The following is a 12,617-nucleotide window of genomic DNA, read 5'->3' as shown; positions in this document are numbered from 1 at the left end:
GTGTATGCAAGTCACTATAAAAACAGAGGGGTGCAGCAGAGCAGTGGATGAAGTCAGGACACAGCTTTAGAACATTACACACAGGTACGTGTTGAAATGTACTGTCCCTTTAGTTCTAGAATTCACAAGGCAAGTGTGAGGTACACACTTCAAAGTAGTTGTGATTATTTTTATCACTTCACTTTTCACAGTGTAAGATCCAGATCAATCTAACCATATTATTATTATATACTGCACTATGCATACTATTTTACTGCACAGTTTCTGTGTAATTTTTTTACATATTGGAAAAACTAAAATGTACAACATAAAATGTGCTTTAACACAGGCCACATTTGTATTTGCATTTTTTGTTTTCAGTACGTTAAATTCTGTAAATAAACAGCAATCGTGCACTAAAATTTGCAGTGTGTGCTCTGTAGAGGATGGTGTTCGCTTATTCTGACTCAGGAATTCAACCCATCATTTGACCTGGCGTGCCCAAACTTTTGCATACATCTGTATGATAGTAATCTTTGTATAATAACACAGATTACATGGTACTGGGGGTAGGACCTAATTTTAGTACCTAAAATTAAACAAAAAAATTGAGATAAAACCACCGAATCACTATATAATAATACTGTATATAAACTGACTATATTAAAAATCATATATAATTAAATAAGAGTGTTACCATTCAATAATAAGCAGTTTGCCGCTAGGGCCCCATTGTGGGGAATCTGAATTATTCAAGAAAACTAATTCTGTACATTTTATAAATTGAATATTATAATAGAAACCTTTTACATGGTGCTTTTGTCTTTTTTCACAGTTAATATAATCCTTTGTTGTACTTGTTGAGATGTGTATTTTACAATGCACTTTGTCATTTTTTGTCTTAAATAAATTTAAATTAAAAAAATAAAATAAATTTGTGCTACAACTCTTGCTGTTTTTATAGCGCTAGTGCTACGTGCTCAATAATGTTCCATACAGCCCTGGAAATTGATGATAAACAAACATAAAGCATAAGAGCTTTGACCTGTATGACTGGAAACGTTCACGGAAACCTGTATAGCTCTGTACATTATTGTGTATTATGTTGTCAATACATCCAAAGAGGAGAATTGCACTCATATACCTTTATTTATAGAGTGTAAAAGTAGTGAAATCTGCTAAATCAGAAGCTCAATTATATACTCTGAATCATCAGATTCAGTCAAAAAGCATTAGGTTTTTAAAATAATACTAGTGTGAAAGTTAAATGTAACTGACTGAAATTGAATTAATGCAATTCCATTTGTTCTGTTCTCTTTTACCTACGTACAGATTTTATTCTGTGCAGAATGAGGGTTTTTCTTGCTGTCACCGCTCTTGTGGTCATGGCTGGTGCTGCCAGCGTCACTCTGGAGGATCTGGAATTCAACGCTTGGAAACTGAAGTTTGGTGAGAAATCTACGTCATGTTGGCTTCTGTATAGCAAAATCTCCATCTCCATCTCAATAGCCTCCACTCTCCTGGGAAGTTAATAGACAGCAGGAGTTTATGGGGATTGGCTTTCATTCAGCCACAAGAGCACTAGTGAACATCACACATCTCATGATTCTGTTGTTGGGTGATACGTCCTGGCACATAGTTGACATTCGATTTGATCCCAAAGGTTTTAGTTTAGAACTTTGAGTTTTGAATTGAGTTTAGAGCAATCAAGGACAGGAGAATCAAGTTCTTCCACATCAAACTTGTCAAACTATTTCTTTTTAGAAATCACTCCAAAGTGCCCCACAAAGTTAGAAGCACACAGTTTTCTAGAGTGTCAGAGTATGCTGTAGCATCATGATTTCACTAAAGGGGCCCCAACCAAGAAAAAGCCACAGCCCATTATTCATCCTCCACCAAACTTCTGTGTGCAGGCAGGTAGTGTTCTCCAGCATTCTCCTAACTCATCTTAGATTGCCAGATGAAGAATGAAGTATCACTCCTGAGTATGCAGTTCCACTGCTCCACAGCCCAATGCTGGGGGCCTTTGTAGAACTCTAGTCCATGCTTGGTATTAGGCATGATGACCTTAAAGTGTCCCATTCCATTGGTCACTGCTTTTCTATGGAGATTATTCAAGCTGTCATTGTGCAGTTTAGTCAGTATTATGTGCACCATAAAGTAGGTGAATTCACCCATTAAAAGGATTGGTTATGTATACTTTTGTACATTATGTAAATTAAGGAATTGTACTGGGATTATTTTTTATGTTCTGAAACCTTGTATATGTGTTTTCTTCAAACTCTATGTATATACATGTACTGGAATAAAGTGTATGTTTGCATGTTTCCTCTCAGGTAAGAGTTATGGTTCAGTGGAAGAAGAATCTCAACGCAAGATGATCTGGCTGAACAATCTTAAGCTGGTCCTGGAGCACAACATGCTGGCTGACCAGGGCCTCAAAAGTTACAGACTCAGCATGAACCACTTTGCAGACACGGTGAGATCTCATATACAGACAAACCCACTCAAATGTTTTAAATTATGTTATTTAATTACATACTTTACTAAAGCCTGTCACTTTGCAGCTCTGTCATTTATGTGTTGCCAAGTAACTATTGTCAATATCTTCAAAGTAAGTCATTAAATCTCCACCATCTCCCTCTCCACCATTTGCCTTTCCACCATCTTCTCCACCATCTCCTCCTCCACCATTTCCCACTCCGCCATCTTCCTCTTCACCATCTGGCTCTCCACCATCTTCCTCTCCTCAATCTCCCTTTCAACTATCTTTCACTCCACCATGTTCCTCTCCACCATTCCCTCACCACCATTTCTCTCTCCATCTTCTCCCTCTCCACCATTTCCTCTTCCACCATGTTCCTCTCCACCACATTCTTCTCCACTTGGTCCTTCTCCATCATCTCCCTCTCTACCATCTTTCTTCTCTCTACCATCTCCCTCTCCCCACTATCTCCTTCTCTACCATCTTCTCCACCATCTCCTTCTCCACCATCATCCTTTTCACCATCTTCTACACCATCTCCCTCCCCATCTTCCTCTCCACCATCTTTCACTACACCACCTTCCTTTTTTCCACAATCTCTTTCTTCAACAGGACAACCAGGAGTATCAGGCCAGGTTCAGCGGCTGCCTGGGATCCTTCAACATGACTAAGGCCCGCAGAGCAACTACTGATTTCAGAAAGGCAGGGGGTGCTGCTGTACCCAATTATATAGATTGGAGGAAGATGGGCTATGTGACTGAAGTTAAAAACCAACATCTCTGTAACTCCTGCTGGGCCTTCAGCGCGGTAAGTTACAGAAGGATGGATGAGGATAAAAAATGGAATGGAGCGATAACAAATTAAAAGGAAAGAGGACAGAGTGGGTAAGATGATAGAGGTGCTGAAATTGGGCAAAGTTTTCATTAGCTGATAAATACTGATTGTTTATCATATTAAAAAAATAGTATTTTGGCAATTGAAATCAACTTAAATCTACTCAATATGTACAGTATTTCCGTATGCTGGTTATATTTATTTAACTTAATAAACTCTGTATGCATCCCCATTTTTTCAGACAGGGGCACTAGAGGGTCAGATGTTTCGGAAGACAAAGCAGCTGATGTCCCTGAGCGAGCAACAGCTGGTGGACTGCTCCCAGGAGTTTGGAAACCATGGCTGTGAAGGCGGTTGGTACTTCAAAGCTTTCGATTATGTCATGTCTAGTGGAGGCCTGGAGATGGAGAACACCTACCCATATCAGGCCAAGGTGAGGTAACACTAGTGACAAGTGGAGCTTCTGAGTTGGAAAATGCTCCTCTGTTTACAAATGTAAATGTTCAGCTAAGATATTTTTGAGTCTGAAGTTTGAATCTTTAATTTGCTAATGTAGCTAACAAGAAAAAGGTGCTAATCATAAGCAAGTGATTACTCAATAACATCAAAAATGTACAAAAGTATGTTAGCATAGCTAAAAACAGTAATAGTAGCCACCTTAAGCCAAAATTGTGTCCATATTTGCTGATAAATGTCATAAGACATAAGCAAGTCTGCTGGAGATTAGCACCACATGTGAGGATTTGAGCATAGAGTATGGAGGATGCTAACTATTCAGGAAAATAAGAATCTTTTTGACTTGCTGTACCACACAGAGGGGCTAAGAATACATGTCTGCATGCATACTGGGTGTATATTGCATGTAAATATTCACATAAAATGTTTTAAAGGCATCAAATGTACATGTTTTTGATAGAAATGTGTGTGAATGTGGATACACTACAGTACAGTGTGAAAGTTTAAGCATCTAAGCAAATTTTCAAACAACTCACTGCTGAGGTAAATTGCTTGAAAATTTGCTTAGAAACAAGAATTTCTTGGGTCCATATTTTTCCTTGACACCTTCACAGCCACCACAGAGACTTGCTAATATCATCAGTTACATCATGACCACAATTTACTGAAGCACTGATTGGTCAAACCAGGAGCTGCTTTTTAACTACATATAATACTGGGCTTCCTCGAGGAGAGGTTTGGAAATGTGTCTTGGGTGCCTAAGACTTTCGCACAGTACTGTACATTTTGTGCTTTTATCCAAATCATTCCCAGGAGAAAAATGTCTAAAGGTTTGAGCATGATGAGTGCGTGTTTAATGAAGCATTATAGCCTTAAATGAAAATATGCCATGAAATCTAGAACACATTTCGGTGGAAAGTGTTTGGGCCTAGGTATGGAATATTATTTATATTATAATAAACGTGAGCTGAAAATGTACTTCAATTACAATCATCTTGCCTTAAATATCAGTTTAACCATGTCTATTTTTTAAGATACGGTGTAAGATTAACCATCTAGCGGCAGATATGGAGTTTCAACACCCACATGACTCATTCAGGTTTACACTTGGGTTAAACTCTAATCCACAGTGCAATTTCCCCATAATAATTCATTAATAATTTATTAATAATTCTAGGAAAAATTAATGAGACATACCTGGGAAAACTCAAACAGCATGAAAACAGGTGCAGGAGATGGTGAAGAGGTGGTGTTATAGAGGAGCAAGGAAACAGACCAAAACACATGGAAAGAGTAGGGTTGTGTCCAAAAATATTTGCTACTGCTCCTCTCCTACTCCAGAAGAGCATGGAGGAATTGAAGAGAGGAAAGGAGGACGAGGAATGGAGAGAACAAGCAGAAACTAGGAAAATGAGACAGCTGACTCCTTTAAACGTAATTAAAATTGATGTCGAGCACACCTCTGTACAGATTTGTGTGATTTTCGACTTTGAGTCATTGTGTTTCTCACCCTGTACAGCACAAAGAATACACATATTGGTTGGTTAGTGAAGTGTTTAACACCTCTGCCTTCTACGCTGTAGACTGGGGTTCCATCCCCACCTGGGTAAACACCCTACACTATACCAATAAGAGTCCTTAGGCAAGACTCCTAACACCACCTTCGCCTACCTGTGTAAATGATCAAACTGTAAGTCGCTCTGGATAAGAGCGTCAGCCAAAATGCCATAAATGTAAATATGAGACAAGATTAAAAATGTGTAGCTTAATTTCTCAGTGTTTGTCTGTCCTCTCTGGTCGCTTCTGAAGTCTGTACAAGTCTGCCTGGGTTGCATGCACTCCTTTATCCTCTGCTGGAAGTCCGGTGTGTCAGTACTGCTCCCCCTGGTGTCTGTGGGGCCTAAAAACTTTACCCTGCTTATATTAAGAAACAGCCCTGCTTGTTAGCTACATCAGTCTTATTGTAAAACTAAAGAAGCATTGTACACCAATCAAACATAACATTATGACCACCACCTTGTTTCTATGCCCATTGTCCATTTTATCAGCTCCACTTACTGGCAGAGGTGGATGAAGTACACGAATCATGTACTTGAGTTAAAGTAGAGACACCCAAGGTAAAATATTACTCCAGTAAAAGTACAAGTCCTTACTCTAGACCTCAAGTTGAGTAAAAGTACAGAAGTATTTACCTTCAAATGTACTTAAGTATCAAAAGTAAAAATACTAAAAGATTAATTATGATTCTGATGTCCTGTTATAATTTTTATAACAAGACTCGCTTCATGAACTCATTTTTGGTGAAAGTCCTCCAGCGTCTCTCTTGGTAAACCAGTCTTTTAATAGAACGTCATTAATTAGTGACGCTGACGTCTATTAAAATGATCATAAGCACAAAACACTGAAGGCAATCAGTTTCCATCAGGGAGAACCGAGTGACTCTGAAATCACTTTTTACACACAAGCAAAGTTTCAGTTTAAGATTATTTTGTAAATTAGTTTCAAGTTGAATAAAAACTGGCTTTAAACTCAGGATCACAAATGAGTTTCCTTTACTGTATTGATCTGTAGGTCTCTGTTCATAAACATAAACTAACTGAAACTTATTTACTATAAAATGAAAGTGTTTGTATGAATTCAGAAAAAATGAAACGTGCCAGTCACGACTGCATATGTGTACATATTTCTATATTGTGGTCTTTATACAAGTTAGGTTAGTTCATCATGTAGGTCGACGTATGTGCTGCTTTTTATGCTGCTGCACTGACGTTGAACCGTGTGCTGCACTGGGTTGGTATGACCAACAGGTCAAAACAAGCTCAGAACAAAGTGACCGCTGTGCCCTGATTGGTGTTCTTGCTTTGCGCTTCTTTTGTTTTGACATGTTACGTTTTTATACACACAGAAACCAAAAGGAACGACAGATTTCTCAAAATGTAGCAGAGTAAAAAGTCAGATACTTGACTTTGAAATGTAATGGAGTGAAAGTAAAAAGTCGCCCAGAATGGAAAAACTTAAGTAAAGTACAGATACACAAAAAAACTACTTAAGTACAGTAACGAATTACATTTACTTAGTTACTGCCCAACACTGCTTACTGTATAAGAGCACTTTGTAGTTCTACAGTTACAGACTGTAGTCCATCTGTTTCTCTGATACTTTGTTAGCCTCCTTTTACCCTGTTCTTCAGTGGTCAGTACCCCCATGGACCCTCACGGAGCAGATACTATTTGGGTGGTGAATCATTCTCAGCACTGCAGTAACACTGACGTGGTGGTGGTGTGTTAATGTGTGTTGTGCTGGTACGAGTGGATCAGACACAGTAGTGCTGCTGTTTTTAAACACATGTCCGCTCACTGTCCACTCTATTAGACACTCCTACCTTGTCTGTCCTCCTTGTAGATGTAAAGTCAGAGACAATAGCCAATCTACTGCTGCACAGTTTGTGTTGGTCAATCTCTAGTCCTTCATCAGTGGTCACAGGACGCTGTTGGCTGGATATTTTTGGTTGGTGGACTATTCTCAGTCCAGCAGTAAAACTGAGGTGTTTAAAAAACTCTAGCAGCACTGCTTTGTCTGATCCACTTATACCAGCACAACACACACTAACACACCACCACTATGTCAGTGTTACTGCAGTGCTGAGAATGATCCAGCAAATAGCTCTGTGAGGGTCCATGGGGGTCCTGACCACTGAAGAACATGAAAGGGGGCTAACAAAGTATCAGAGAAACAGATGAACTACAGTCTGTAATTGTAGAACTACAAAGTGCATCTATACAGTAAGTGGAGCTGATAAAATGGACAGTGAGCATAGAAACAAGGAGGTGGTCATAATGTTATGCCTGATTGGCGTATATCTTGGTTGATTAGCAACATCAGCTCTTCCTGATTGTTTCCCCCTCTCTCCAGGATGGGATGTGCCAGTTTAATCCAAAGAATGCTAAGGCTACCTGCCAAGACTACATTGTATTGCGCAGTGGAAATGAGAACAATCTGCAATATGCTGTAGCTGTAATCGGACCTATTTCTGTAGCCATAGACACGTCCAGACCCACATTTCAGCTCTATCATTCAGGTAACCCTCAAAATCAAGCCTTCACTCATCATCAGGGGCCAAGTTAGAATTTCAGAGCCATGTTTTTGTTTTTATGATACTCTTTGTTATTCCAGCTTAATGGTTGAATGTTCTAATGGCAGGTGTGTATGATGAGCCAGCCTGCAGCAGCATTAAGCTGACGCACGCTGTCCTGATTGTTGGTTACGGCACCGACAACCTCAGACAGGACTACTGGCTGGTCAAAAACAGGTAAACAAACAAGCTAACCAATTACCAAAAAGGCAATTCCTGACCACATCCATATATGTATCATTATTATATATACACACAATATATCATTTATTTTGAAGCTGGGGTGCTCAGTGGGGTGAAGAAGGCTACATCAGGATGTCAAGGAACAAGGACAACCAGTGTGGCATTGCCACTGTGCCCATCTTCCCTGTGGTTTAAAAGGTATGTCTCAGTTAAACATCCCAGAGAACTACACTGTTAGGTTTAGTTCCAGCTGCTCTTGGACAGAAGTTGCTCTTGGAAGTCTAGTGTTACAACCATTCTACTGTCCACACAAGGTTTAATCTAGTCTAGGGGAAAAGAGGTAGCAACATAAAAACAAATAGACCAGCACACCCATTTACTGCTCAAATGAATAGGTTGTATGATGTATAAAGGCAAATGGTCACAAAGGTATTGGCTTCAGGGTGGGTTGACACCAAAAAAACCAACATGTAATCTCTCTAGACTCTCTAGACTGATTAGAATCCATAATCCCATTTAATCCAAAACACAAAAACCAGAGAAGAGTCAAAAACAGTCCAGAGGTCAAGACACTAGAAAAATCCAAAACCAGCAAAAGCACCAAAGGGAGATCGAGAAGCAGAGTCAAAGAGTACAGGAAAGGGTCAAGGCAATCCAAAAAAGCATCAACAATGAGAAGACTTGGTATACAGGAAAACGGGCAATACTTCACACTGAGGCAGTGTACTGGAGGTCCTTAAATAGCCAGGTGAAATGAGCTGCAGGTGAGGGGTCCGGGTGCAACAAGGGAGAATGCCAGTATTCGGGAGAGGCCAGCCTCTGGTGGCGAGGACGGGTATTACACCTGACACTAACTTCCCTTATTCAGAAGAAAATATAAAAAGAAAACATAGCAGGAGCTTCCTCCCCCAACAGGTAAACAGGAGGAAATAATATATATCAAAATAAATGGCACCCACCCCTACATAGTTCTATGGTATACTAATAAGGAACAGGCAATGTTGTACAAGTATGAAATAGATAAAAGCTAAACAACACTGAGTCTCAGTTACTAGTACAAACATCAGAAATGTATTTCATAAATCTAATTGGTCTATAGCCCCAAAACAACTAGGTGAACAACATTAAGGGGGTAGTAAAAACCACAGATTTCCTAGAGACCACCATGGACATTGTGTTGAAAAGACCACTGGCGAACTGTATCTCATGGCTGTCGCTTTTTCAAGGGTGAATCTTCATTCAGAAACCAAACTACAACTACAATTAACTACAATTAAGCTCACCGGTATTATTTTCAATACTTGAAATAGTTGGAAAATGCCAGCTTTGCAGTCTGGGCCATTGATCACAGGTCCACTGTTACCACTGTTGTGCCCTTGAGTAAGGCACTTAACCCTAAACTGGGAAAAGCAAAGAGAAGATTTCATTGTACTGTGCAAGTATAATAACATTGGGCCTCATTCTCCAGTGTCCAGTTTGTTCTTAAGAGTGTTCTTGAGAAAAAACCTAGGTCAGATTCATGACGTGTTCTTAAAGTGCAGAACTGTTCTCACCTTTGTGCTCTCGAGTGTGTGTAGATTCTGTTCTTATCTAAGAACAAATCCCACATAGGAAAACACTTGTGAATGTCAGAATCTTTGTCAAAACTATGTAAGTGGGTTTTAGAATTCTTCTTAAGAATGGTTGGTGAATGAGGCCCAATGAAGGTACTTAACATTTTGAATCACTATAATACAACAAAGCAGAGGCAGCAGTTCATGTAAATTAACTCTATTAAATGTTGTTTTTCTACAGATTGGAGAGGCATCATGAAACCCTCAAGGAGGAGGTTACAGTCTGATCAGATCTGTTTTATTTAATGATGAAAAAAAGTCAGCAATTTTCATCTTTATCTTTTGCATTTTTTTATTTACTTATTGTTTTTAACGTTTCTTTATTTTTTAAAGATCAGCTTTTGAAGTTGTGAAATGTTACTGTTTCTGTAAACTCCCAGCATTCACAGAATTCATAACATGCATAACTGCTCTGATTATTGCTGTGCTTATGGTCAGTCCAATATTTTAAAATGCAATAAAGTCATCAGTCAACAGACCAGGCGTTCATTATTTCATCAAATACTTTACTTCAACAGAACAGTTTTCTCCACATGCCACAATCTGTATTATTAAAATAGAACTCATAATAGCTGATTGATAAACGTCCATCTGTATTAGAACCAGAGACAATTTACAGGGAGTCTGGCCACTTCCTATTTCTCCCATTGTACCAGAAAATGACTGATAAGCACTAGAGGGGGCCGGCAAAGAAAGTCATCAGTGAATCAGTGCTGTTAAATGGCTTTATATAAAAAATTGTCTCTTTAACATTTTTACTCACTTTGTTTTCAAATTTGAACTATGATTTTGTGCTATGGCTGCCTTTAATTCCAATAAAGATACTGTCACTTCTGGCCTCCAAAATTCAAAATAACAGGAGGGACAAAATGGGAAATGTGATTGCATCCAACAGAATTAAGAGTAAAGTAAAAAATTATACCACTGTGCTTTCACCTGCTTAGAGTCCACAGAGAGGGAGAAAGAGAGAGAGAGAGAGAGAGAGAGAGAGAGAGAGAGAGTGGTTCAATGAAACACCCTGCAAACCGCCAGTAAACGGAAAATGTTTGTGGTTAACCTTTTCTATGAAGCAGAATCAGATAACTAGTTTGCCTTCCTCTGAAATGTATTCCCTAGTTCCACTTTCTTAACATATAAAATATCAATTATCTTATAATTATCTATAATTATATTATGAATTCATCTTTTTCCTAGGAATGTAAGCTTTGCCTATGAAGGTTTGTTACAGACATTTTCAGGTGCAGATACAGATACTCACAGGACATCTGACATTTCATCTTTATTACATTATAACGCACACCACATCATTTAAATCCATTTTGTTCATGCTTTCCTACACACTGATCCCTATTTCATATACTGGGCCAAGATACTTTTCAACCTGCCAGCAGGGTTTTACTGGGTGGTGGGCCGAGAGTCTTTACACTGTGGAAGTGGAGTTTGATTAAAACATGGGTTGGCAACATACGGCACTTTTACCGCACTCTTGCGGCTCCACAGCATAAATAAAATAAAATAATCCTCCATTACAGTAAAATAAAGCTCTGCTGATCATTCTTACACAGTTTTAACAATAAATGATCTTAAACACTGGAATCAGTGTATAACTGCTATTTCACTCTTTAACTCAGAAGGTCAGCGCACACTGCTGGTCGCCATAGCAATGCAGACAACATTCTCATCTAGCTAGTAGCTAAAGTAAGGTAATGATTTGAATGAGCATGGATAATTTATGACAAATGGACTGATTTGTATTAATAATCTGCAACGAGAAACTGTCGGACACTAAAGTCGGGAAGCTAAAGTCAGCTTCTCATTCAAACTTTATAATTTGAACAAGAAACTGGTGAATGAAAAGCTAACTTCAGCTTCGTGAGAAGTAGAAGGTTAAGAGACATTTTTACAAGAAACTATTCTACTTTGGAAAAGTTTCCTGCCCGAGATGCGAGAAAAGCAGCTTTGGCTGAGTTAAAGATTAAAGCAGTGCAAAGTAAGTCTGTTTTTGTTAGCCTATTCTAGGACATTAGCACATACTGATACATATTTACAGCCAAGATAGTAAATTGGCTCCCAAGGTAGTTTATTTTTCTTGAAAAGATAAAATGGCTCTTCTTAATATTTGAATTGCAACCCCTGGACTAGTGCTTTTTCAACCACGTTTTTTTTTTCTTTGGTTGTTATTTTGTCTTACTAGTAAGAGTAATTGCAGCCTGTCTCAGTCTGAGACTAGCACAATCTCAAGTGAAAATCTCAAAAATTTGTCAGAATAAGTATCAGATGTACAGGGAATTTCTGTTGGTGCATGTGTAAACAGAAAACTGAACACAATAACATACATATACAAAAGACATGCTATATGCAAAGATAGATGTGTGATGGGAGTAAACTACACTTACAATCAAGTACTGAGGAACGTATATACAGTATATACCGCTAAAAAACGTATAGTGAGCGTCTGCTGGTAACGTCTGGCAGAAGAACCTGTCAGATTGATCTTCAACTCACACCTCCGTCAGAACTTTGACCAGATATTGGGGGAGGTGGGGGACATTGACTCAGAATGGGCCATGTTCCGCTCCTCCATTGTTGAAGTGGCTGACTGTAGCTGTGGCCGTAAGGTAAATGGTGCCTGTCGGGGCAGTAATCCTCGAAGCTGGTGGTGGACACCCCAGGTGAGAGATACCGTCAAGCTGAAGGAGTCCTACCGGGCATGGTTGGCCTGCGGGACACCAGAGGCAGCTGGCAGGTATCGACAGGCCAAGCGATCTGTGGCTTCAGTCGTCACCAAGGCAAAAACCCGTGTGTGGGAGGAGTTTGGTGAGGCCTTGGAAAGTGACGTTAAGTCGGCTCCGAAAAGATTCTGGCAAACCGTCAGGTGACTCAGAAGGGGAAAGCAATGTGCCACTAGCACTGTATATAGTGGAGAGATGGTGTG

At 39.3% G+C, this 12,617-nt stretch overlaps 1 protein-coding gene across 2 annotated transcripts; it reads left to right on the top strand.

Moving 5' to 3' along the window:
• Window positions 1–10,160, top strand: LOC119261536 (procathepsin L-like). Of its 2 annotated transcripts, none has more exons than XM_037542152.1 (9): window positions 1–84; window positions 1,312–1,428; window positions 2,316–2,458; window positions 3,077–3,271; window positions 3,540–3,731; window positions 7,667–7,832; window positions 7,955–8,063; window positions 8,165–8,267; window positions 9,864–10,160. In XM_037542152.1, exons 1-8 carry the CDS (start codon window positions 48–50, stop codon window positions 8,262–8,264), a joined length of 1,059 nt encoding a protein of 352 aa, XP_037398049.1. In that variant the 5' UTR covers window positions 1–47; the 3' UTR covers window positions 8,265–8,267; window positions 9,864–10,160. The 2 variants fall into 2 exon arrangements, with proteins under 2 accessions (XP_037398049.1, XP_037398050.1); XM_037542153.1 differs by having other exon boundaries at window positions 53–84; window positions 1,328–1,428.
• The last annotated feature ends 2,457 nt before the right edge of the window (window positions 10,161–12,617 follow it).

This window comes from Pygocentrus nattereri, chromosome 10 (assembly GCF_015220715.1).
Source record: "Pygocentrus nattereri isolate fPygNat1 chromosome 10, fPygNat1.pri, whole genome shotgun sequence".
NCBI classification, from domain to species: domain Eukaryota; kingdom Metazoa; phylum Chordata; class Actinopteri; order Characiformes; family Serrasalmidae; genus Pygocentrus; species Pygocentrus nattereri.
Note: the sequence above shows the minus strand (reverse complement) of the source record. Positions and strands in the feature narration are given on the sequence as shown.